This window comes from Heterocephalus glaber, unplaced genomic scaffold, assembly GCF_053883595.1.
Source record: "Heterocephalus glaber isolate CG9 unplaced genomic scaffold, H.glaber_assembly_v1.0 deba00001564, whole genome shotgun sequence".
Lineage (NCBI taxonomy): Eukaryota > Metazoa > Chordata > Mammalia > Rodentia > Bathyergidae > Heterocephalus > Heterocephalus glaber.
In genome coordinates, this window is record NW_028258351.1 from 8,959,565 (window position 1) to 8,986,553 (window position 26,989).

General features: G+C 34.1%; 2 protein-coding genes and 1 long non-coding RNA gene across 12 annotated transcripts in view; 2 read left to right on the plus strand and 1 right to left on the minus strand.

Annotated features, from left to right (window-relative positions):
• Nf1 (neurofibromin 1) overlaps positions 1 to 26,989 on the minus strand; it is a 285,217-nt gene that overhangs the window by 66,193 nt on the left and 192,035 nt on the right. The gene's annotated exons all lie outside the window — the stretch shown is intronic.
• Positions 6,008 to 8,741, plus strand: Omg (oligodendrocyte myelin glycoprotein). The gene is made up of 2 exons (XM_004870680.4): positions 6,008 to 6,249; positions 7,051 to 8,741. Exons 1-2 carry the CDS (start codon positions 6,247 to 6,249, stop codon positions 8,377 to 8,379), a joined length of 1,332 nt encoding a protein of 443 aa, XP_004870737.1. The 5' UTR covers positions 6,008 to 6,246; the 3' UTR covers positions 8,380 to 8,741.
• LOC106008238 (uncharacterized) lies at positions 23,577 to 25,202 on the plus strand. Its single transcript, XR_001182688.2, has 2 exons — positions 23,577 to 23,830; positions 24,780 to 25,202. It is a non-coding gene; the product is annotated as an uncharacterized LOC106008238 (long non-coding RNA).

A 26,989-nucleotide genomic window follows, 5' to 3' on the forward strand; every position in this document is an offset into this window, starting at 1 on the left:
GCCTGAACTACTTTGCAAGACCTTGTCACAAACAAACAAACAAGCAAACATACATACATACTGGAGCAAAGAAAAATCTAGAGAAAAAATTAAAGAATCAGGGATCCAGGACAGTTTATTTCATGAATACAGACAGCAAAAAGACAAGGCATGGGGAAGTTAAAGATAGACTGATGTCACACCACATACTAGTGGTGCTCTTACCAGATCTGCATTAACTAGATTTGGAAACAACCAAATCAACAAAGTAAGTTGATTTGCTTAGAAATAGTTCCACAGCTGAGTTTGCTTCCTAATTTGTGGTCCAACACTCTTTCCACTGATATAGAACCATAGAGAACTCAGATTTTGGACTAACACACACACACACACACACACACACACACACACACAATCACATAATTCTATTTGGTGGTGGTAGTGGTAGGGAGATAATGAATCAGATGTCTGACCATTAATTATTATTATTACCTAATTCTGATTTTAAAAAAAGTAGCCAAATACTTGGGGATCTATAATAAAAACACTGTTACTGCTACACGATTAACAAACAGATCAATGGAACAGAAGAGAAAGCTCAGAAATACTCAAATATCAAATCAGTAGGAGTTAAGTGCTGAGACAATTGAATAGACATTTGGAAAATGATAAAATTAGATCCACACTTCACACTACATTAGAACAAATATCAAGTAGACCCAAGATCTAAATATAAAATATGAAATCATACATGTAATACAAGAAAATATAGCTGAGTTCCTCTATAATCTGGAAGTGGGAAAACATCTTTCTAGCTGAGACTCAAAATCTAGAGGCAATGAAAAGAAAAAAATTCAATTACATGAAACTTTTAAATGTCAAAAAACAAAGAAAAAATAACCTAATATAAAAAGTCAAGACAAATGGCAAACTAGAAAAATAATAGCAATTTAAATCAAGATCAAGTACTATTACCTCTGAAATTTAAAAGGCCCCCAAATATGGGAGGGATGGCTCACAATACAAAAAAATTGCACAAAACATAAAAGACAGTTACAGAAAAAAATGTAAACGGTTCTTTAAAAAATTTAAGATATACAACCTTCCTCATACTTAGGGAGATGTATTTAAAAGTACATTAGATGCTGCTTACCCTCAGGACTTATATAAATACAAAAGTTTAACAACAAAGTCTACAGTGAGTCTGTACAGAACGAGATACACTGCTGAAGGGACTAGAAAATGGTATAATCCATAAAGAGGAATTTATAATATGAGAAAATTCTAAATGCATTCTTAACTTTTTAACCCAGCAATACTACTCCTAAGGAGCATTAAAAAAATTCACTGATAAAAATATAAAATTATTCAGGTACAAGGGTATTCCCTGTGGCATTATTTGTAACAGCAAGTCTGGCAACAATTCAGATGCCTACCAATAGAGGGTGGTGAGATAAACCATGGTACATTCCCAAATGGAATACTGTGCATCATGATATGAATGACAGAGATCCATGAGATGGAATAACCTTCCAGATCCATTATTAAGAAGAAGAAAAAAATAAGTTATATAATAGTATATAATCTTTTATATAGCAGGGGAATAAAGAATATATATACACATAAATATATATTTTTATATTTACAAAAAGAAATACTGTTAAGATTTAATCAAAAGCTAATAAAAATAGTTACCAATAGGAGGAGGAAGAAAATATGATTAGAGGTGCCAGAGAGTATATTTTTTTGAATATACCTTGTTACACAAGTTGACTTGAAGGAAAAACTGAAAACTGGCTGAAAAGATGAATCTAAATTTTAATTAAGTTAGTGATACAGAAGTAGAGAAAAGAATTATTTTAAGTTGCCTTAGAACAGAACACAGGATTGATTATATCTGCTTTAAAAAATCTATCATGAGGGGCTGGGATGCAAGTCAGTGGTGCCACACCTGCTTGGGAAGTGCAAGGTCCTGAGTACGATCCCCAGTACTGAGGAAAAAAAATCTATTTAAGAGTGATGAAAAGAAATCTTCAGCTATATTCACTAGTCTGTAATCTACTCATAGAACTATTATTATTATTATTATTATTATTATTTTTGGTACTGGGGATCGAACTCGGGTCCTTGAGCTGGCGCAGCAGGCAGCGAAACCACTGAGCTAAATCCCTGGCCCAGAACTTGTATTATTTTAAAAGTATTGTGGGATGATGCAAATAAATAATTCTGTTAATACTGTTAGAAACTATTTATAGAAAATAGGAGAGACAAAACAATTAACACATGGTGATCCTCCTGCCTCAGCCTCCTGAGTGCTGGGATTACAGGCGTGCACCACTAACCTTTGCTAAAAGAACAATTAAATCTTTCCAAAGAAGCAAACAGATAAACCCAGAATGACAGATATTCTAGAGAAGAACTGAAAACAATAAGAGGAGTGGGGAGGCAGTAAGACTGAGCCACTTAAGATTTTGACATACTTTCTATTTTGTTGATTCTTTTATGTTTTAAAAATAGTTTATTGTATTTTAATATCTACTTTAGAAGTTAACCATCTTTAATCTAAAAATCTAAAACTGTGTCAGCATTTGAAAAGTTTTGGATTTAAGAAGATTTCAAATTTCAGATTTTCAGACTACTGATGCTCAACTGGTAAACTCTATGCACGTATTCCAAAATCCAAAAAATTGTAATATCTGAAACATTCTTGGTCCCAAACATTTCAGATAAGGATGTTCAACCTGTACCAAAAACTGAGAATACTATGAGTCTCCATTATTTGAGACAATGTATGTTATCATCCTAAGAAGTAAAGGAAAACTGTGGATTAAATGGGATAGCCAGCTGGGTGTGGTGATACGCGCCTATAATCCTAGCACTCTAGGAGGCTGAGGCAGGAGGGTTGCAAATTCAAGCCTAGGAAGGGCAACTTAGTGACTTAGGAAGACCTAGTCTCAAAAAAAAAAAAATCCCTAGTACTACAAAAACAAAAAAAGGAAGTCACTGCCTGGCAAGTACTTTATCTTTCACATGCCGGGATAATATATCCTAGGACACAAAAGAACATGTAGACTAATTTACTGCTTAATTTAGAACAGCTGACAAAATAGGTGTAATTCTTGACCTTGGCATACTTACCTAAAATGTAGTTAATGTGTCTGAATAGTATCTAAGAAAAGCTGTAACAATTTAAACCTCTAAAAATTATTTTTTGAGTAACAGTATTATTTTATTATTATCACTATTATTATCTGTGGTACTGAGGATTGAACCCAGTGCTTTTGCAATGAGCTACATGCCCAGCCCTTTTAAAAGTATATATTTTGGGCCAGGGATGTGGCTCAGTGGCTCTGTGCCTGCGTGGCAAGCGCAAGGTCCTGAGTTCGATCCTAGAATTGGAAAAAAAATTGTATTTTGAGGGTCTTGCTAAGTTGCCCTGCTAAATCACTAAATTGCCTAGGCTGGGCTGGAACTTGCAATCCTTCTGCCTCAGTCTCTCGAAGTGCTGGAACCAACATGCCGGGTGTGCACCAACATGCCAGGGTAATACACTATTACTGTATGATAATTTTTAAAAATGAGAACAGACTGCTATAATTCAAATATATTAAAATCATTCCCCCTTTTCTGAGAATTTGAGTAATATGAAGCAAAATGTGTGTTCCCAAATTTGAAATGAGAAACACCGTCATTGATACTGTATTAGAATTTTATATTATATGCAGCAGAATCTAATCCTGATACAGAATAAAACCAGATTCATTAGGTAATAATATATCATGTAATAGATCATGTCCTTTTTCTCTGTGTGCGTCATGTTGGGGATCAAACCCAGAGCCTCACACATGCTAGGCAAGTGCTCTACCACTGAGCCATAGCCCCAGCCCCATGTCTTTTATTTCAAATAAAATTACTGGTAAGTGTAATTGGAACGGACAGCTCTACTTCCAACCTGGCATAATGCAACTTCCTTAAAATAAGGGAGAAATTTAAGTGTTCAGTAAACTGATCCTTAGTCATAACCTGTGAAGTATAATAGTTTATAGGTGAGCTGAGATAGAACTCTAAATGCCAAAAGCAACCCATTCTCTATTTATATAAAAATGTTGCTGAATGTAGTATTTTTGGTATATAGCTTTTTATTTTTTGGTACCGGGGATTGAACTCAGGACACCTGCTTGCGAGGCAGGTGTCAGTATCACTGAGATAAATCCCTGGCCCTGAATGTTGTATTTTTAACACATTACTTTTAAGCATTATAGCTGATGACTGGTTTCTGAAATCCACAGAAAGAATCTAGAGTCCAAATGAACCCTCAAAGTAAAGTGGCAATAAAGAAACTAATCAATAATAAATTCCTGGGGCTGGGGATTTAGCTCAGTGGTTTCACCGCCTGCTATGCAAGTGCAAAGACCAGAGTTCAATCCCCGGTACCAAAAAAAAAAAAATTCCTAATGTTGCAGACTTAAAAACATATGTACTTTTGGAGGAACATTAGTTTTACATAAAAGATTCCTAGTGTATAGTTTCTTCCCTAGTAAACTAAAAATTTTAATATAATAAATTCTTCTGGGGTTAAAGTTAAAATAATACTAAATTAAATTTAGAGAAAACCAAAGAATTTATATTAGTTAAGCATAAAAGGATTGTCTTTAATGTAATGTGCTAATAATTGTTGATTTTTAAATGGTGACAATTTGGTAATGAACATGCCATAACTTTATTTGCTTTTGTTTCTAAGGAAAACTAGCCATTCTGGATTAGATTTGAGTTTTAGTAGATTTACACAATTCACTAAGAGTAAAAGCTATCACAAATCTGATCCCATTTTATGAGTTTTCTCTTTTACATTATTTCATGTAATTTTGAATCCATAAACTTCTTCAGAAACAAACAAAACACTCTGAAGAACCCATCTGAAATATATATATATATATATATATATATATATATAAATATATATATTTTGTTAATGGGGATTGAACTCGGGATCTTGCACTGTGAGGCAGGTGGCGGAACCACTGAGCTAAATCCCTGGCTTGAAATTGATAATTTTTTTTTTTTTTGGAACCGGGGATCGAACTCGGGTCCTCGCGCTTGCGCAGCAGGCGGTGAAACCACTGAGCTAAATCCCTGGCCCCTTGATAATATTTTTTAAAGCATACAATCAAATAAATATTCATTCATTTAGTACCAAAAACATCTATGGAAAAAAACAATACTCATATCCACTTAGCATCCATGGTGAATTTCATAAAGACTGAAAATTATTTAACCCAGAATATGTAAAAAAAAAAAATTTATATTATTATAGGAGCTGAAAATGGAAAGCATAAGATGCTCATTTTAAATGCATCCTACCCTGGGTCCAATCCCCAGTACTGCAAAATAAATAAATAAATAAATAAATAAATAAAAATATATAGCCTAATGTGTATATTCTTATTAAAATGATTCTTTGTGGGGCTGAGGATTTAGCTCAGTGGTTCTTCCACTGCCTGCCTTGCAAGCACAAGGATCCGAGTTCGATCTCCAGTACCAAAAAAAGAAAAAAAAAATGATTCTTTGTATCAGAAGGATAAAGACAAAACAATCTTAACCAATTACTTCAGTACCTCCTAAAAGGGAAGATAAAACATTAAGTGGTTAACAAATTTGAAAAGATTAAATATAATAATTATCATGGTGTAGGGGAGGACACACACATCATACAGATTGTATTACGGTATTTTAAAAGGTGACATGACAATTGTACCATTTTAGAAAAGAATATAAAAAGACATTTTAAAAGTTAAATTAGTATCTTAGCCATCCACAAGGAAGGTCAAATCCATTTTCAACATTTCTCAACCTGTGAAAAGACTGGACAGGCATTAAAAAGAACCTTAGCTTCTTAATGTAAAAAATGTTAAAATGTGGAACCTAAGCTCAGGCAAATACAGAAAGGAGTAAAGGCCAGATCTAATTTGCATGAGATATTCCATCCTATAGTAAATCCGAGATATATAGGTTCTCTCAATGCCATTAAAAAAAAAATTGCCCATTTTGTTGCTTGCAATAAATTTGAGTCAGCACCAATGACGGCTCTGCAGTCCTCCTATGTGGCACTGATCAGGTGGCTGCAGAGCTTCGGCTCACAGCAACACAATGCAGCTGAGCAGGCAAGCACAGCCCACAGCCAGAAACCATTCCCACTCTCAGAACAAGACGACCTCTAAGCTTCAAGTTTCCCGGAGAAAATGAGATGCTGATGTTGAAGACAACACTATGGTAAGAGGTTATTTAAATCAGTAAAAGACCAATTTTGGTATTTTTTTCTTTTTCTTTTTCTGAGAAAAAGTCAATGTTAGGATTGAATATATATTCAATAGCAAGTGCATGCACCAGAAATTTGCTGCAGTATCAGTTTAAGGGTTTTCTTTTCAATATTCATTCACTTTGTAAATATACATATTGCTTTTGGTTTAGAATTAATGCTGAAATATACAGAAAAATCACTTCACAAAATGTGAGGTTTAAGGCATGGTGTTGGTCTGAATTTTTCAAGTGCCTTGTAATGTTTTTACAAGGATAAATTGATCCTTAAAAAGATGAAATTTTAAAGAATTGCTTTAATATCTAAATAAAATTTCATCCTATACACATTCAGTTTTACTGCAGAGATTAAAAAATAGACACGACAGCCATTTTTCCTGAGCATGAAAGCATATTTTCAAAAATAATAATAGCTAAGACTACAACTCTTTACTTGCAGAAAATGCTCTTTTATCTTATTAACACTCTGAGAAGATGAGTAAAAAAGTATACGGTAAAAAAGGGAAGAAAATAAAGGAGAAAATGCAGGAAAGGGTAGGGGGAAAGAATCTCTCTCTACTACATAGCCCCAATTGAAGGATTAGGCATTTGGACTATAAATGAAGGGAAGCTTTGTTAGTTTAATCACTGGAACAATTATAAAAGGACTCAACAACAAGGAGGTTTATTGAAAATTTTGCCTAATGCTAAGTGACCCATGCAGATGCCTAAATTGTTTTTGCATATTAAAAGACGGGTGTATCTGTTTGTTTCTAGGCTTTGATGGAATATCAGATATTGAAAATGTCTCCTTGCCTGTTCATCCTTCTGTTTCTCACACCTGGTATTTTATGCATTTGTCCTCTCCAATGTATATGCACAGAGAGGCACAGGCATGTGGACTGTTCAGGCAGAAACTTGACTACATTACCATCTGGACTGCAAGAGAATATTATATATTTAAACCTATCTTATAACCACTTTACTGATCTGCATAACCAATTAACTCAGTATACCAATCTGAGGACCCTGGACATTTCAAACAACAGGCTTGAAAGCCTGCCTGCTCAGTTACCTCGGTCTCTCTGGAACATGTCTGCTGCTAACAACAACATTAAACTTCTTGACAAATCTGATACTGCTTATCAGTGGAATCTTAAATATCTGGATGTTTCTAAAAACATGCTGGAAAAGGTGGTCCTCATTAAAAATACACTAAGAAGTCTTGAGGTTCTTAATCTCAGCAATAACAAACTCTGGACAGTTCCAACCAACATGCCCTCCAAACTACATATTGTGGACCTGTCTAATAATTCCTTGACACAAATCCTTCCAGGAACATTAATAAATCTGACAAATCTCACACATCTTTACCTTCACAACAATAAGTTCACATTCATTCCAGATCAATCTTTTGACCAACTCTTACAGTTGCAAGAGATAACCCTTCACAATAACAGGTGGTCCTGTGACTATAAACAAAACATTACTTACTTATTGAAGTGGATGATGGAAACAAAAGCCCATGTGATAGGGACTCCTTGTTCTAAACAGATATCATCTTTGAAGGAACATAACATATATCCCACACCTTCTGGATTTACCTCAAGCTCATTCACCGTAAGCGGGATGCAGACAGTGGACACCATTAACTCTCTGAGTATGGTGACTCAACCCAAAGTGACCAAAATACCCAAACGGTATCGAACAAAAGAAACAACGTTTGGTGGCACACTAAGCAAAGACACTACCTTTACTGGCACTGATAAGGCTTTGGTGCCCTATCCAGAAGATACATCCACAGAAATGATCAATTCACATGAAGCAGCAGCTGCAACTCTAACTATTCATCTCCAAGATGGAATGATTATAAACACAAGCCTCACTAGTGCAACAAAATCATCCCCAACACCCATGACCCTAAGTATCACTAGTGGCATGCCAAATAATTTTTCTGAAATGTTTCAACAAAGCACAACCCTTAACTTACGGAGGGAAGAAACAACCGCAAATGTAAAGACTCACTTGCCTTCTGTGGCAAATGTTTGGAAAGTAAATGCTTCATTTTTCGTAATGCTCAGTGCTGTGTTCATGCTGGCTGTTTAAGGGTCTGCATTTCTGAAACTAATGAAAGCACTCCTCCCTGATGTACAGTTGGGAAAATATACCCTTATCTAACCAGTGACTTGAGCTATATTAAGTATTAAAGAAAGCCAGTCTCACATTTCTGACTCTGATGTCAATGAAGTAACTTGTCTTAAATAAAAGAAGTGCACAGTGTCTTGGCATTTGCTGCTATTTTACTGTCTTAATTAAGTAAAACTAATGAATTTCTTTTTTTTAATGTTTTCTTTTTAAGGCTTCAATTTATTGCATAAAACATAAAGCATCTAAACTTTAATATGTATTTTATGTATGTTTACACTGTCAAACATCTGGGAAAAAATAAAAAGGTCTATGGCTCACAACTGTGTCATTTTGCTTTCTAGTCATACTAACTTTATCTAGTTAAATCAAAATAACCTAACCATTTTTGTTCTAGGGAATGTCAGTAAAGTCTTCAAAGTGAATGAAATTTGGTAGTATCCAAGGATTTTAGCACTAAAGTAAAACTGTGGCTGCCACTCCATGAATGGTCATGCCACATCATTACTGTATACATAAGCCATAACTGTTTTATATCTAAATGATGCCCTGCTTCTGAGGAACTCTTGGCTACCTTACTGATTATACAATGGACAAAAGCTCTTCAAAAGTCTAGAAGACACTGGGTTTTGCATTTTAATAAGGAAATTTTAAACTTTGTTTTTGCATTCAAGAAAGTACTAAAATCAATATGAAACGTTTTAGTTTAAGGAGATGTGAAGTAGTTTTACTGCATATTTAACAGATCATTTATTAATAAAAAACTTAAATATTTACAAAATTTAAATCCTACCACTATTGCAAGACCCAGAAATTTATCTTTTTCACAGAAAGAAATTAATAAGAAATTTGATTTACTAAAATTAAAAATAGTATCATTTAAAGGATAAAATCATGAGGTCTAAAAACTCTGGGCATCTTGAAGGAGAAAGAGGGAAGGCATGGAGGAAGGGAACAAAGAATGGAATTCATTTGGTGCTACAAGTAGGTAATGAATCCAATAAAGCAGACTGAGAACTAGGTCTGGGCATGGAACAGATTTGACACTCCAAATTGCACAGGGATTTCAACTAGAAGAAAATTACCAAAAACTTTCTACAAATATAAAAGTAAGTTATCTTGTAAATTAGTGGACAGGCATAAGAAATAGCCAAGAATCAGCAAAATAAACCCTGAAATAAGGCTAGATTAAAATAAGATAGCATAACTAAAATGAATAAGCTATAAATGAGTCATCCGATTTGTGAAACACAAGGAAGAATATAATTTCAAGCACTTCTAGAGCTTTTAAGGCTTCAATTTATTGCACAAAATATAAAGCATTTAAAGTTTATATGGGAGCTGGGAAAAGAACACAGTTATTAAGCTCCTTAAGAAATTTAAAAAATTCAGATAGTTTTCTTTTCTGGTTTAAGAATGTTTCTATTCATAGACTAAAGTAACCACATTCTAATGTGCTCTTTTTTTCCTTTATCAGGCCCAAGATTATGCCAAAGTTAAACTTCTATAAAACAACTCCTCCCTTATACAGTGGCTCTTGAATACTATTCTGTCCCACCAACTTGAGCTGGCTCACTGTATTAGGGAATCTCACTATGAAGAAAACACATTACCCTCCAAATGAGCATACTGTCCCCTCTGCCTTCCAAACATTGATCCAGTACCTTCACCATCCGTGACAGTGGCTAATGTTTATAGATAGTCCCTATTCTACTATACACTTGCACCTTGTTTAAAAAATACACTGAGTTCTATAGGAAGTAGGTTTCTTAGAAGTAATCATCTTTTACTCTGAAGGTACTAAGAATTCAATATTGTCTTAGAATTCCTATGGAGAAAAGTAAAACAAAAGTTCAAAGTAAAATTACAAACTACAACATTAGGAGTACCTATATGCCAATACTACCAACATGTCTGCAAAATGCAGAGGAAAACTTGGTACATTTATAAGTACAACACATATGAACTACTGAGGCACTATACCCTTATGAAGAAATATTACTCAATCTTCAAGTAATTAGGTAATATTTTCCTGGAAGGAAATTATATTCTGATTATTATTAAAGAGTGTTCATTATGTGCCACTATGACAAGTACTGGACTCCATAAAAATTTCAAAAGGCAATAATCTATGCCTCAAGCTCATGATACATATATATGTATGTATATGTAACATATACCAATACAATGACTTATGATGCTCTAACTTAAGACTTCCATTTTATGATGGTGTGAAAGCATTCCCCTATTTAATTGTTCTTTTTTAATGTTCAGTACAATATTCAATACATTACATAAGATATTTAACACTTTATTATAAAATAGGTTTTGTGTTAGATGATTTTACCCAACTACAGTTATGGTAAGTGTTCTGAGAACATTTAAAACAGACTAAACATGCCCATCAACTGGAGACTGGATAAAGAAAATGTGGTTTTTTAATAAAATGGAGTACTACTCAGCCTTAAAAAATGAGAAATTAGAGACATTTATAGCTAAGTGGATGCACATTGAGGCCATACTCTTAAGTGAAATAAATAGGACACACATGTATAAATACCGAATAGTTTCTCTGGTGTGAGAAACTGAAAGTGTAAATAAGGACTAAAATGTATAATAGGTAATGTGAAACAGGAAGAAAAGGGGCAAAGGGGAAGGAAGTGGGAGGGCTAGGGGAAAGGATAAAAGAGAATGGGATTAATATGAAAAAATGGAAAAATAGGAACAAAATCTTTGTAAACAGGGAGGACTGGAGGCGTTGAAGGGAGGGCTGGGCAACGGTGAAAAATAAGAACCAAGAGAGACTATGTAAAGGTGCAAATTTCCAATGATGAATGTCATTATATTGTATACCTAAAATGTACCAATTATTAGAATGAATAATCGATAATGTAAAATAGGAAGAAAAGGTCCAAAGGGGTAGGGGTAGTGGGAGGGTCAGGAGAAAGGAAAGAAGGGAAAGGACAAATGATGAGAAATGGAAAAAATGGAAATAAAGTCTTTGTAAATAGGGAAGGGTGGAGGGCGTGAAGGGAGGGCTAGGAATGGGGAAAAAATAAGAACCAGGATGCATTATGTAAAGGTACAATTCCCAATGAGAAAAGTAATTGTGTTGTATACCTACAATGTACCAACAAAAGAATTTAATAAAAAAAAAAGACTAAACAATGATGTGCTGTATGCTATATACATTAAATGCATTTTCAATTTATATTTTCAATTTACAAAGAGTTTATTGGGACATAATTCTATCATAAACTCAAAACTTATTTTATACATATGTATGTATATGTATAAATATCCACATATATATACATATATATATACATATACATATATATATACACATACTTATCTCCACTCATCCATTCATTCCTGAGGCTTGTTTCTATTTTATAAGTAAAATGACTCTGTCACTTCTCAGCTATACAACGAACAAGTCCCAATTTCATCTATAAAACGGGCTAACAGAATATAAAGTGGCTTTTTTCTGAAGATGAATTATATAATTCACATAAGGCCTTTACAGTGTCTTGGACCATCTTTATGTGCTGTTCGATAATCTTCCACAGTGGTTCTATGAAGCAACAGCAAATTCCTTTAACTGACACCAAAAATGTCAGAAGAGTCAATCTAAAATCTTTTATAAGATCATTCTTTATATACTTTAGGAACTAGGAAAAGAATGATATCATGCATTGCAAACCACCAGATAGTACGCTGGTGAAAGTATAGTTTGTTTTTAAATAAAGAAAATAAGATTTGTTATTAGTTATATGGGCCTTGTTGCCCATTGGTACAGTTGGCATTATTGGTACAGTACTAGAGCATTATGGAGTCCCATGAAGAGGACAAGCAACTGCAAAGCTCAGCTGCACCACACTGCACCATATTGATGCCTATTACTGTCAATCTTTTTTTAAAATTTAAACATTATTTGTTAAATTCCAAGAAAAAAGAAATAGATAAAATTACACAAAAATTTAAAAAACTAAATGATCATTATTAACAGGCAAAGTAATTGTCTACCCAAGAGATTCCTCAGAAACTCCTTCAGAATCATACCTTTAAATAAATAAAACAGAATAAATATGGAAAGACTATCGGTTTTCTAATATATTGGCAAAAATAATTAGAAAATTATGAAAAAACAATGCCAAAAAACAATATTCACACAAAACACACATGAAAAAATGGGGAAAGCTGAAAAACATTAATGAAAGGTATAAATCAAGACTTTATAGAGATGATAAACTGATGCCTTCCCACTCATTCATCCTTAAATATTTAGTTGACATCTGGAACCTATCTAAGACTAAGTAAAGAAGACACATTTTGACTGAATATTATAAAGTTGAAAATATTTCTAGTAAAATTTATGGATTAATTCTGAGAAACATTTCATTGAAAACATTTTTGGAATATGACATAAATACATAAGTTCATCTGAAAAAACAAGAATAGCAAAAGAGAGTTAGCTTAGCCTTTCTTGAGAAGGAAACATACATTAGTCATTATATAAGATGGAGGTAGTGGCATAAAAAGACAAAGGGAGGTTTTGGGGATGTAGCTCAGCGGTTGAGCATGTGGTTAGCGCATGGGAAGTCCAGAGCTCAAGCGCAAGCACCAATGGAGAAAATATAACAAAAAAACAGAAAGGCAGGGAGTCAGGGAGGGAGAGAGGCAAACCAGGTGGCAGGCAGGCCATAAGGAAGGAAAGAAGGAAATAATCACAATACAGAAATGATAGTAGAATTAGAACACAGTGTATAATTTGTCAATAATATGACAACGTTTTTCTTATTAGCTCTTTAACACCTCTTTGTGCCCTCTATTGCCTCACAGAGTTGTCATGAAAAGAAAATGAAGTAACAGACATAAAAGTATTTAGAATAGTAATGCTCAATTTACCAATATGGTAAACTAAAGAAATAACATTAACCAGTAAGTCATAAGATCAGAAGAATTTTAAAATATTTTAAAATCACTGAGTGAAAGGGTTTTTTGTTTTTAATTAGAATAAATCACAGAGATCAGCAATAGATTTTTTTAATACAAACTTCCTAATTTCTCTATACTTCTACAACAAACCTAATAAAGATATTCAAATAGAATACCATAAAGGAGACTTCGTCAGGAGCTCATAAAATTAGTAAGAAAAAATAATAAGATGGGACAGTTATGTATATATCATTGGTGGTTCAAGCTGATGGGAACATGTTAACACATGAGAATATGGCCAACCATGTAACCGCGAAATAAAAATGTGATGAACTTTCTACTACTAAAATAGCAACAATTTTTTAATAAGTAATAAAATCCAATACCACAGAAGGTATAATGGAATGGCCACATTTACATACTGGTACAATTCTCGTGGATAACAACTTGGCATTGAATCAAAACCCTAAAATATTTGAATCATTACCCTAGTAAATCATAGCTTTCTCTCTCCCTCCTACCCTACTTTCCCTTTTTTTTCACTGCTGGGATTAAATCCAAGGTCTTGTGCATAGTAGGTAAGCCCTATACTACTGAGCTACTAAGCTACACGGCCAGCCCCATGATGCTATATATTCACCATTAGGAAATTAAGTAAATGATGGACCCAAGCCAAAATATTTTATGGCCAATAATATTTATGAAAAAATTTTTATGAAATGCAGAAAATGCAAATACTAGAAAGATAAGCAAAAAGTATAAGATATAAATATACATACTACAGAATTATATATAAAAATAATAAAAAGAAATACACCAAAAAGCTAACACTGTATATACCAAGCATGTCTTATTACTTGACTCATCCTTGAAAAATCCAAGTGATCTAGAAAAGAACTACTGAAGCATCAGTCTAAGGGGTCTAGATTGAAGAAGGAAACAAGAGAAATGAGAAGAGGCAAGATGAACTGTGAATAGGTAGAAATGGTCAAGAAATTAGGGATTATCATGAAGGTTCAAGAGCAGAGATAGAGAAGCACAAACAATATTTTTAGAGGTACACGGACATTTTATTAGTTTAATTTAACTCTCCCTGGTCAATTGTGGCCAGTATTGTTCCCTCAATAAATATCACTGGACAACCTCTTATAAACAGTAATAAACCAAGCCTTCAGTAATTTCCCCTATCTGGTATCTCCCCTATCTGGTTCACCTTATGACCAGGCCTTTGTTTCTATTTATGATGCCACCTTGAAATTTTCTAGCCCCGTCACATTCTGCAGTTCAATCAAGCAAAACTTTCTGCCTCTCAATTCATCATGCTCCCTCTTGCTACCAGACCTTCAAGAGATGCTGTATGTCATGTATGCTATAATTCTCTTCCTCTTCTTGCCAGGCAACCCTACTTACTCTTTTCACTTCAGTTTAGACTTCATTTCCTCCCAAGTTTTTTTCTTTCACCACCTTTCTCTGAATTTATAAATAAAAAGAATGAATAAATATAGATCAAAGAGGTGACTAGTGAGCTACTTGACAGACCAAGTCATACCTCCACGTCTTAATGTTAAAGTCTAAGTTTTTTCAGTTTAGGTCAAAGTTAGAGCATCACAGTACTGAGAATAGAGAGATCAAAGAAAAGAATGAACTAGGATTTGGTTAGGCTACTACTTGTCATATAAGAAACTAATTCTGCGCTGCCTGCTGCGCAAGCACAAGGACCTGAGTTCGATCCCGGGTACCAAAAAGAAAAGAAACTAATTCTGGGCAGTATAGTTATGTTTGAAATAATTCTAGAGAATTATTAATTTTGAGAATTTGTGAACAATTCAGTATAGAAAATTGCTCAAGGGAAGTCAGTCAGGCACGAAAATACTAATATCACCTCAGTGTGTTAATAATGTGTTAAGCAGATTAGTTTGTTTCACACTTTGAAAACTGTGGTACAAAGTAAGGTCTTTCAGAAGCTTGACATTTAAGAAATGCCACTGTGGAGCAACAGCTTTTATTCCATTAAAAATATTTAAGAACTAAGTGAGATATTATGGATAAATACATCTATTTATCTTTGTACTCAATCTCTGGCCTGAGATTCTGAATTTGTTAAAAGTTATTGATGAGTTCTAAGTACAGAAATTAAATATACATACACACAATAAAAACAGCAAGACTGTGTGGTTCTCATCTGATCAAAATATTTCTAAATGTACTGAAAGCATATGTGGTTTAATAGAACACGACATAAAGTTCTGTCACCTACAGTCTGTGTTGTAATCTTGGGCAAGTGATTAAATGTGTCCCCTGGCTTAAAAATATGTAGTTTAAAACATGTATCCCAATAGGGAGTTTAAAGGAAAGGATTAAATCATGTATATTAAATGCTTTGTAGGTATTATGCAAACATTTTAGTGACTATTACTGTGATGTGTATAAGAGATTCTTGGATAATTAACAAGATTAGAAATGGAAATGACAACTCACAATAGTCCATAATTAATAAAGACACGTATCTTAACAATTTTTTTATTTATAAGGTTTTAAATTTATTTATTCCATTGGAAACATGATTTAGCAGTAAAAATGTTAGTATTTCACACAGATATTAGAAGGTCAATGAGCAACAAATCTGATGAAATACTCCTAACCAGGAAAGGTGGTTTTAACTCTATGTTACTTTGTTGCCCATAGTCACAGTTCAAATAAACTAAACACTTCTGAGACTAGGGAGTTTGAATGTCTGTTAAATGCTTGCCTCAACAGAAAATAAACTAAGATTTAATGGCTTTTCATTAAGAGAAAAAAAAACTATCAGTAAGGGAAAACAAAGATGCCATACACCACAATAACCACTAGGAAAGCCCACACTTGCCAAGCAAAGCCTCAGTGACCACTATCACATCTGAGATTTTACACAGTCCAAGAGTATCTGGAACACAGCCACTACTCTTTACCAGTTCTATTATTGAGACATTAGACATTTATTTGTATTTCCTCATATCAGTGACAAAGCAAATAACTGTTGGAAATAATTTCAAGCATTTATAGGGTTTAATATTTCCTCATGGTATGTTTTTTCTATAATGATCACATTAAATCTCTCTTGCTTTTATGACACTTTCATGAAATATTATGAGTCTTCTGACTTTAAATTCTATGAGATGCAGATCATTAAATACGAACTTAGACGTACTGTGAAAGCCAAAGACTTTTTAAAACATGCTAAAGCTAGGCATGCCTGTAATCCTAGCTACGTGGGAGACTGAGGCAGGAGGATCACAAGTTCAAGGCAAGCCTGGACAATTTAGTGAGACCCCGTGTCAAAATAAAAAAATAAAAAGGCTAGGAATGTAACTCAGTGGTAGAGTGCCCCTGGGTGCAGTGCCAGTTAAAAAAAAAATCAAAGGACCAAAGAGTCATTTGAAAGTAGTAAACAACTATAAGATGACTATAGACTGATTTTAACTTTAAACATAAATGTCATATGATACACACCTAAATTTCTGTAAGGAGTCATGTTGAGTCACTGTACCTTTATTCTGATACCTTCATTACTGAAAACATCTTTGGGATCCTCACTAAGTATTACTAAAAGCCAATTTATAAATTATACTCCCCAAACTTCATTTTATTTATTTATTTATTTATTGGTACCAGGGATCGAACTTGGGTCCTTGCACTTACGCAGCAGGCAGCAAAACCGAGCTGAATCCCCGGCCCCCCAAACTTCATTTTAAATAAAAAATATTACTAAACTTGATATTTTGTCTTGTTTACCTGAAATTTCAAGTATGAAGATTTTCCTACCACATTCTCAAGGAATGTACTTTAGATCGACAATACTTTCCAAAATGTATCTCCCTAAAAGGCAGGATGATCTGAAGTATATCATTTCTAAAGGCAACTCTTCCACGGGGAACAACATTTATTTGAATGTACTTACTCTTTTTTTTTTTTGGTATCGGGGATCGAACTCTGGTCCTTGCGCTTGCAGGGCAGGCGGTGGAACCACAGAGCTAGATCCCTGGCCTGAATGTATTTATTCTTAACATGTTTCTTTGAGGATTTTTCAGATTATTTAATATAATTAAACCTTTTGAGTATCTCCTGGGATTTTTTTCATACTTACAGTAAAAGAAATGAATCACAGTTGGTTTAAAAAATATTTCATAGAACAATAGATGGATTATAACCACTAGTCATCTTTTTTATATGTCAAGCCAAACTCCCCATTTTTCAGTATGTATCAATCATTAAGCTATCTTTGGTGAATAAAGCAAAGCGTTGTTGCACTAACATTTAAGACTGCTCTACTTCTATAAACCAGGTATCACAGAAAACAAAAGCACTTAAGAAATCTTTTGGCCCAATTCATAAATCCAATTCTAACCACTAGTGTCAAATAAATTTTCTGCCTTTAAGCAACAATTATGTGTCTAAAATTAAAATGATTATGTATTGCAAACATGTGCTAATAAAAATTTAAAAAATAAAAATAAAATACTATCACTGAATGCATATATAGTAATTAAACCTTAGTTCATTTATTAAGAGACCTATGAAATATCACATAGTATGCTGGAATTTCTGTGTGTCCAGATAAAAGATATCTAAAACCTAGAAGCTTAAAGTCAAATGGGTCAACAGAAAAACAATATTCCAACATGATCATTGTTAAATAGTAATAGAATCTGCTACGGTTTAGTATAGGAGTGATTTATCAAAATTTGTCTAAACAGACAGACGATATGAAAAATTGGATGAGGATATGACAAAACTAGAACTCTCCTACAGTGCTAGTCAGAAAGTAAATTGATGTAGCCACTTTGGAACATAGGCAATTCCTCAAGTAAAACTTTTGAGTTACTGTGGGTCCCAGGGATTCTATTCCTGGGCATATATCTGAAAAAAGGAAAGCATAGGTCTACACAAAAACTCATACAGAAATGTTCATAGCAGCACTATTCATAACAGCCAAAAATGGAAGTAATGTCCATTAACAGGGAAATAGACAAAATGTGGTATATCCATCCACACAAAGGAATATTGTTCAGCTATGAAAAGGAAGTTCTAATACTGTTACAAGATAAATGAACCTTGAAAATATTATGTAAAGTAGAATAAGCTAGTTAAAATATTATGTAAAGTATAAAAAGTCAGTTACAAAGGAGCACATATGTATGATTCCATTTATATGAACACCTAGTGTGTGATCCATAGAGACAAAATAGATTAACAGCTGCAGGGTGCTGGGGAAGTTAGATGAAAGGGGAGTGACTGCTAATGGGTTTATTTTGGGGTAAGGAAAATATCTGAAATAAGATAATGGTGACAAACACCAACTCTGAATATGCTAAAACCCATTAAAGTATACCCATTAAAGAGTAAATTTATAACATGTGAATTATATCTAAATAAAACTTTTGTTTTTTTAACTTGCCTAGAGAAGTCATAGTCAGGTTACTGAGATAGGCCTTGAATCAACAGTGGAGTCTGCACTATGTTAAAGGAAGAGCATGGCACAATGGCAGGGCAGGGCAGGGGAGGAAAAATGGTGAGATGGTCGGCATGGCTGGAACATAAGGTGAGGCACTTAGCATCAAGTCTGCAGCACCCTTCTACAGGTGCTACTGTACACTACGATGGTTAACCAGTGTTCTGTTATTAAGTTTAAATAACCAATTGAAACAAATGGTTTTAAGACTATTTTTCTACCGCTACAGTAGAGGTAATGTATATAGAATGCTCACTTGGCATTTGGAGATTTCTGGGAAGATTTCATAGCTTTCGCCAGCCTTCAGAGCACTGGTGGCAAACCTATGGCACGCATGCCGCAGTGGGCTGTCTGTATCATTGAAAGCTCTAAAAGGCTCACTATCACTGCTCTAGAGTCTTCTGCACAACTGCCCTGACAATGCATTCCGCAGCCTATCAGTGAAATACTTTCCTGAGAATAGCCCAAAAGCACACCAGGTTTATTTGGAATCAGCACCAGTAGACTGCTAGAGTTTAAGGCCAGAATCTTACCAAAATAACTTCCTATGTTCTGTTTTAGCTGAGCAATCTTGCAAGTAAGGTGAGCAGTGTAATAATTTACGAAGAGACTTATATGAAATGCTAGAGAACAGAGGGTTTATCTTACAAACCACAGGTTTTTTGAAGTGTGGTATATACGTGATTGTATGGTATATGAAATAAGCATTTAGTATTTCTACATTTCTTTTTATTGTTACCTTTTGTTTACTGATTTTCTAGTTATGGTAATCAATATTAACTCTCATTCATAATACAAATTTTCCTTTAAAGAAAAGTCATAAAATTTTTGAGAAAATAACATAGGAAGAAATGGCAAAAATCCTAAACATGGTATATAAATGCCTTAAGCATAAAAATTTAACAGGAGTACAGAAAGAGGTTTTATCTGGAAGTGACATGTTCATATTATAGCGAAATCATTCTAATAGAAATGTGGAAGATGGAGGGGTTAAGGCAACAGCCTCGGCCAGAGGTCAGCAAACTATAGCCCACTGACGATATCCTGTAAGCTAAAAATGGTTCTTACACTGACTATCTGGTCCTTCACAAAAAAGTTTGCCAACTCCAGCTTGGAAAATGAATGACTCTCTCACCTGAGCCTGCTGTATGAGGGTAAAGTATTAAAAAATCCCTTAAGCAGAATCAACAAGACTTAATGACTCATCAGATGTATGTAGTAAGAGCAAGGAAAAGTGAAGGATGACGCTAATGCTTCTATTTAAAACTTAAGGCAGATGAGGATATCAAGAGAAGAAAACAGGAGGACAGCATCTTCTTCAAAGTTAAGCCATTTCTGATTATGAAAAATAAGTGACAACCTAAAATCAGACAAGTGACTTACAGTATTACACCATTAGAAAACAAACTTGCTCAAAGATGGGCACTTGCCTTAGAACATGTGTTTTGTAACTAAGGGATGTTCCTTTTCCTGTATGAGATTTCTAAAATGAAGAAGCTGATATTTTATTGTAGAAGAAAATGATACTTTCTGTACAGGTTATCAGGTTTAAGTTTGACATAACAACAGCCTGTCTTTCTGTATATTTTTGCATATACCATCTCAGGAAGCTTCCAAATCATCTCTTAAAAAGTAATTGTCCAGGGGCTGGGGATTTAGCTCAGTGGTTACGCCACCTGCCTTGCAAGCTCAAGGACCCGAGTTCAATCCCTGGTACCAAAAAAAAGGTAATTGTCCACAAGCAGGGCATGGTAGCACCTGCCTATAATCCCAGCACTTAGGAGGCTGAGGCAGGAGAACTGCCCTGAGTTTGAGGCCAGCCTGGGCTACATAGTGAGTTCAAGGTCAGCCTGAACTACATAGTGAGACTGTCTCAAAAAAACAAAAAAACCCCCAAAACGATCATTCAGATGATTCTGTTAATTAGATTATTTTTCTCCATTTTCTTAGTTTTAGAATAATCATATGTAAAGGCAGATAAACAGCTCTCTAGAAACATGTCTAAACAGGTCATTTGAAGGAAATTTAAATATATAAAGATACTGTTCTTATAATTGCTTACTATTCTCCAAACCTCAGTTCTAAATACAAGAAATTTAGATTTACCAGATTTTTATAACAAACCATGGCTTCCATTTACCATATGTTAAGGATTTTAATAAATGCCACAGAAATATTACAATTAACACAATAAATCTACAAATGTGGTATGGCTATAAACTCTTATTTGAAACTCTTAGGGAAAGATATTTCTGAATTCAGAATTGTTCAGCTTTTAGAAAGAGTTGAGATTTTAGGAAGACAATAGTGCATATTGCAATAGTGCAGACTAATTTCTGTCACAAGTAACACCAAAATATCACTGGCTAAGACAACAAAAGTTTATTTTTTACTTACGTTGTCTAGTGGTTCTACCTTTTTTGTTGTTTTGTTTTGTTTTAAAACAGGGTCTCGCTATGTAGCCCAGGCTGGCCTCAAATTCGGAGCGATCCTACTCCCTCAGCTTCCCGAGTGCTGGGATTATAGGCATGTGCCACCATGCCCAACCAACAGTACCGTCTTCTTGGCTCTTAGAGATCCCTCTGCTGAACCTTTTGTTTCTAGTAGACAGTAGGGAGTAACAGAAGAAAGCAAGAATGGATGACTGGTGCAAAGTTAATACACCAGGCCTAGAAGTGATAAACATCACTGCAACCACCAGAACTCAGTAACAAGGGACTGCTAACTACAAGGATGCTAAGTGGTATGGTGATGTGCCCAGAAGAAGAAGCACAAATATAAGTATATGCCTTTTATGTAGTGTGTAAGACCCCAAGGGAACTGAGACAGCATCTCATAATTGACATTAATATTTCTCCAGTGAAACAATGTTCACACTGAGTGCAACAAATAAACATTATAAGAATAAAGAGTGAAAAACCTCATACCAACCCAAGTATAATTTGTTCCAAATAAATTTTGGTGCCAAACTTATTTAGACACAACTTTAGTTTTTCAGAGGATTTGCAATTTCAGAATTGTAGATAATGGATTATGAATGTGGATTTGATCCACAAAAATAGTAGCCAGGAAGTAGAGATGGGATTTTAGATGCAGGCTTATGACTTCCAGATTTATGTTTATGATGCAAGGAAAAGTGCTAATGACCAAATGTCTCTTATGTTAGGCATCATTAATGGTATCGGCCCTTAGACAAGAAGAAATTGGAGGATTTTCAATGAATTTCAATTTATTATGTCCTATGCTTTAGAAACACTATGCTAGAAGACAGAAGGAATACAAAGAATAAGAGGTGGTGCCTCATGACCAGAATGCCAGAATATGATGAAAAAAAGATTTAAGAAAGCCCTAAAATGACTGATTCTGAAATGTAGAATTAGGGAAGGCTTACCTAAAAGATGCTAACATCAGAGTGAGACTTCCATGGTAGGACAGAATTTTGAACAAGGAAAGAAAGTGCTTTGGGTAGAAGAAAAGGGCTGCATGAAGATACAATGGGATATCTTTAAAGGCCTGGGCAATGGCAAGTGATTTTTGTTTGGTAGCATCTGAGTGCTGGAAACTTGAGAATTTTAAATTTTACTTAATCAACATCAAAAAGACCTAGGGAGCTTCAGATCAGTAAGAAAGAGAAGATAATGAAAAATACACAGTTAGAGAGCCATTTGGCTAGTGATGATGTAACTAAGAGATGAAGAGAAGAATACATCTGGACCCAAGAATAGTAATAAGAAAATACTTACTTTTAAATAAGGTGAGAGTTATTGGAGGCACAATAAAGAGTTGTATAAGTCTAGTACTTGAAAGGTCAGGATCAGAAAATCAAAATAAATCATAGCTCCAGGCCAAAATATTACTATTAATATCAACTATATCACCCCTAAGAGGAAGAAAGTAAATAAAGCATAGTACCAAACTCTCGTGCTTACTCTCATTTAGAATATTTCTTCTGGGTTGCCAAGAGGCTTCTTTGTTTATTTCTTAGGTCTGACCACACTAATCTCCACCTAAGTGAGGTTATTATATGTGTTATATAAATTAAGATTCAGCACATTTATTTTATTCATTTGTTCAGAAAAAAAGAATCTTCATAGCCAAGTAAAACAACTGAGGAACATGTACTGACTTGTGCTTTTGCCATTTATGTAGCAATTTCCTTGTATGCTAACACCATTGTTCACAGCTCTGCAACACTTAGAAAGTGCTGGCCAGTGTTTTGAAAACAGCTTAACTTCCTTGTATACTGGGTATCAAGGAAAGGAACTGAACAAAAAACAAAATTCTTTTAAATAATTAACTTAATATCTTCAAGGTAAGTGGTTTATTAAAAAACAAAATAATACCAAGACATAAATCTTTAGAAACTCAGCATGAAACTATCACTTTCATATATAGTTCTTAAATTTCATATAGATACAGTTTCTTTTCTTAAACACTACTTTATTTACCAAAAAGTAAACTACTAGAATGTAATATTCTTAAATTATTTTTAAAACTTCAAAATATCCATGGCTAGAAACTACCCTATAAACAAAACACAGGTGCTTTTCAGGGGAAAAGAAAGAGGCACCTATTTTTAACATATTTACTTGATTCTCAGTCATGATAATCACATCTGAAAGAAAGTTTATTTATCCAAGCAGAGTTAACCCAGTGAAAAAATTCATTAATATATAATGTATAGATAAGAGGAATACCAAAATGTTACTTGCTGGATTTTTAAAATAAGTGAGTAGATTTTAGAAAGACTATTTGAATTCCTTAATCTCTGCCAAAGTCCAGTTTACAGTTTACACCAGTTGTCTGGAAAACATTCAGTTGGTTAACTCCAAAGAACAAATGGCAGGTCAAGTTTAAAACACGTGACTGCCTCCTAATTATATTTAAATAGCATGTAGTGAATGAGAAATCAGATTTCTGGTCAGAATCTGATTTTCTACAACACTAGAGAAAGGCTGAATTCTCAATCTTCAAAATCAAAAGGTAATAATAATGTGAAATTTTCTCAATTATGTAATGGAGCCAAATGTAACTTCTAGTATACACTAGATTTCTAAATTTAAAGTTTGAGCTTTTAAATTAAAAAGATTATAATATTTAATCATGTCAAGCATGTACTAGTTGAATTATCTCAGATGTGGCAAGCCATTAGACCTGAATACAGGCAAAAAGAAAATTAGGCTTATTTTAAAAATAATTTACTATATTAATAAACTGTCTTTGCAGTCCACATCTAGAAAAGAACACCAGACTAAACTCAGATTCAAGATCTAGTTCTGGTCATTTTTGGATATGCACTGTCATGGAAAGCATAGACCCTGGTGTGTGGTCGGTTATATAATGAAAGGACTAATTCTGATCAATTTTAAATTTCTATTTTAAAGCTATGAGATTCTCTAAAAGCTGTTTTAAAGAGGGAAAATGAGGAAACCCTAGCATTAAAGCAATCATTTAACCTATTTTAATCTTTGGTATAAACATTTAGAGTATCTTAATTTGTGATCTACACTTAACTCTTAAATTGTTGGAATAAAAGTCATGAGAAAGTTAAAGAAAGCCAGTATTTGTTTCATTACTTATTTTGTTACTCTACTCTCCAGAACTGTCTATCATCATTTGCCCCTACCCTATTTTGTGTATTGATCTTAAGCCCCTATACTTATTGTATAGACATTAATTTTTTCCTTTTATTAAAGTAGAAAAATCAAATTAAGCTCTGTTTTAGTCTTTCAATTGATAATGCCTTAAGTTGGTGACCCTAGATAGAAAAATCTTACATTTAGCAGATACTGAGAAGATTTTTATTTGCTCACTAATAACAATGAAAAGACACATTTACATAACATGAAGGTCCTAAACATAATCAAGGGTATATGCTTGCCTTTTTGTGACCCAAATGTAAGATTAAATTTACATAATTGTTTTAACACAGAGGAAAATGATGTTCAAGCTATCATTCATCATCAGTCTGCTCCTCGTGTTTGTTCACATTTTGGGAACAATTTCAACATCAACAACCTCAAGGTCTGAGGAAGTCTTCAGTACCAGCATGAATCTGAATTCCAGGACGAGCCTAAATCCCGGGACCAAGGCAAGTTCTACCTTCAAATCTGACAGGCCAAGACTCACAACAGCAGTGAATGCCAGGATGACTCTGACTTCCACGATGACCTCAAGTTACAAGACACCTCTGAAATCAACAGTGACCTCAGTGACAGCCAGAAATATGACTACAAAGACTGTGACAAATGGGAGCATAATACTCAATCCAAAGCTTAACATTCACTTTCTTTTCTATGTAATATTTTTGCTGTTTTTTGTGTACTCAGGCTGAAATAAACTTGAATTGGCTGCATTTTTATCTCAGTTCTATTATCTGCTGAACAACAAGCACATTAGGAGAGTAAATAATTTCAACTTTCTACTTGAATTACCAGTATCCTAGTATAATTTGGTTGTTTGCAAATTTTAGGCAAGTTTAAATATTACCTTAAAATGGTAGCTTCCTTCCTTAAAAGAGAAAAAGTGTGCACTACCCTATTAAATGCCAAAATAAGCAAAATACCACATTTGCCTTTTTAGTGTTTGTAACCCTGAAACTCAAATGTTTATATTAAAACCATAAGAGAAAAAAATTACACAGGGTAAAGGAGGGGGATAAGCAATGGTGTGGGGGAAGTTTTTTTTTAAAATTTATAGCACAAAAAGTGCTAATTTGGTAAAGAGAAATGGTAGAACTTTACAAAACAATACACTCATCTGTATTACCGTATTTCATGAATGTGTTATATGACATTCCACTAAAAAAGTTGCCAATCTGTTAAACTTTCTAATGCATAATGTTTTTACTCCAATGATAAGATTATTTTACTTTAGTAAACCCTGTCTTGCATTCCATAGGATCATTTGAAAATCAGATCCTTGGAATTCAGAACTCATTTTCCCCACAGAAACATGTCTCATAAACTACTGGTACGATTTTCATGCTTATCTACAAAGGATGATTTAACCCAAAGAATTTAGTACCTAAGAGACTATGTTATGAATAGTTCAGTCATTAGAGGCTCTGGCTTAGGTTTGGATCCAGTTCTGATTCTTTGTTTTGTTTTTTGAGACAGGCTCTTATTATGTAGTTCAGGCTGGCCTCCAACTATGTAGATCAGGCTGGCCTTGAACTCAACAGTAATCTTTCTACCTCAGCCTTCCAAGTGTGACACCAGTTCTGATTTTTACTAGCTATGCTATAAGGGGTTAAATATATGACTCTGAGGGATTCCCAAACAAACTTCAATAATAAACTGACTACAAATGAATCATCTGAGGTGCCTGTTGAATTCTTGAACCTGAGACCTTGATTTGGCAGGCTGGTGGGAGCTGGGATTTATTTAATTCTCCAGCTCACTCTGATAGCTATGCTTGGGTTTCAGTTTATGCATGTCAGTTACTGTTAATGATACTACCTGAGAAGGTTACTGTGAGGATTACATGAGAACTTATGTAATATGCACAGTTTGTCTGACATAGAGAAAAGCACCCAGGAAATGAAATGTCAGCTATTATAATTATTAATACTACAAAAAATTAATTGTTGAATACCATAACACTCCGAAGAGGAAAACTCTTCATTGTAACCTTCAGATTTAGACTTTTTTTTTCTGGTACCGGGGACTGAACTCAGGACCTTGAGCTTGCAAAGCAGGTGTGGTGCCACTGAGCAAAATTCACAGCTGGATTCTGAATTTTTAATTATTCTTACAAAAATAATGTATGCTGCTGGCAACAATTAAACAACATAAGGGATGTTGGGAAATGGGAAGGGGAACAAGGGAGGAAGGAAGAAGAAAGGAAGGAAAGGACAAGAAAAAAGGAAAAAATAGAAGGAAAAAATGGAAACAAAGCTTTTGTCCACAGGGAAGGGAGGGGGCTTGTGGGAGGAATGGGATAAAATACAATAAAATTTATTTAAAAATAATAAAATCCTCAAAAAACACACCAACAACATAGAGGCATGTAACAGAAATATAATTGGTTGGTTACCTCCTTCTAGCGTATACTCACTCCCCTGAAATAAGCAATGTGAGCAATTTTTATTTTTTATTTAAAAAAAATTTTTTTTTGCAGTAATGAGGACTGATCCCAAGA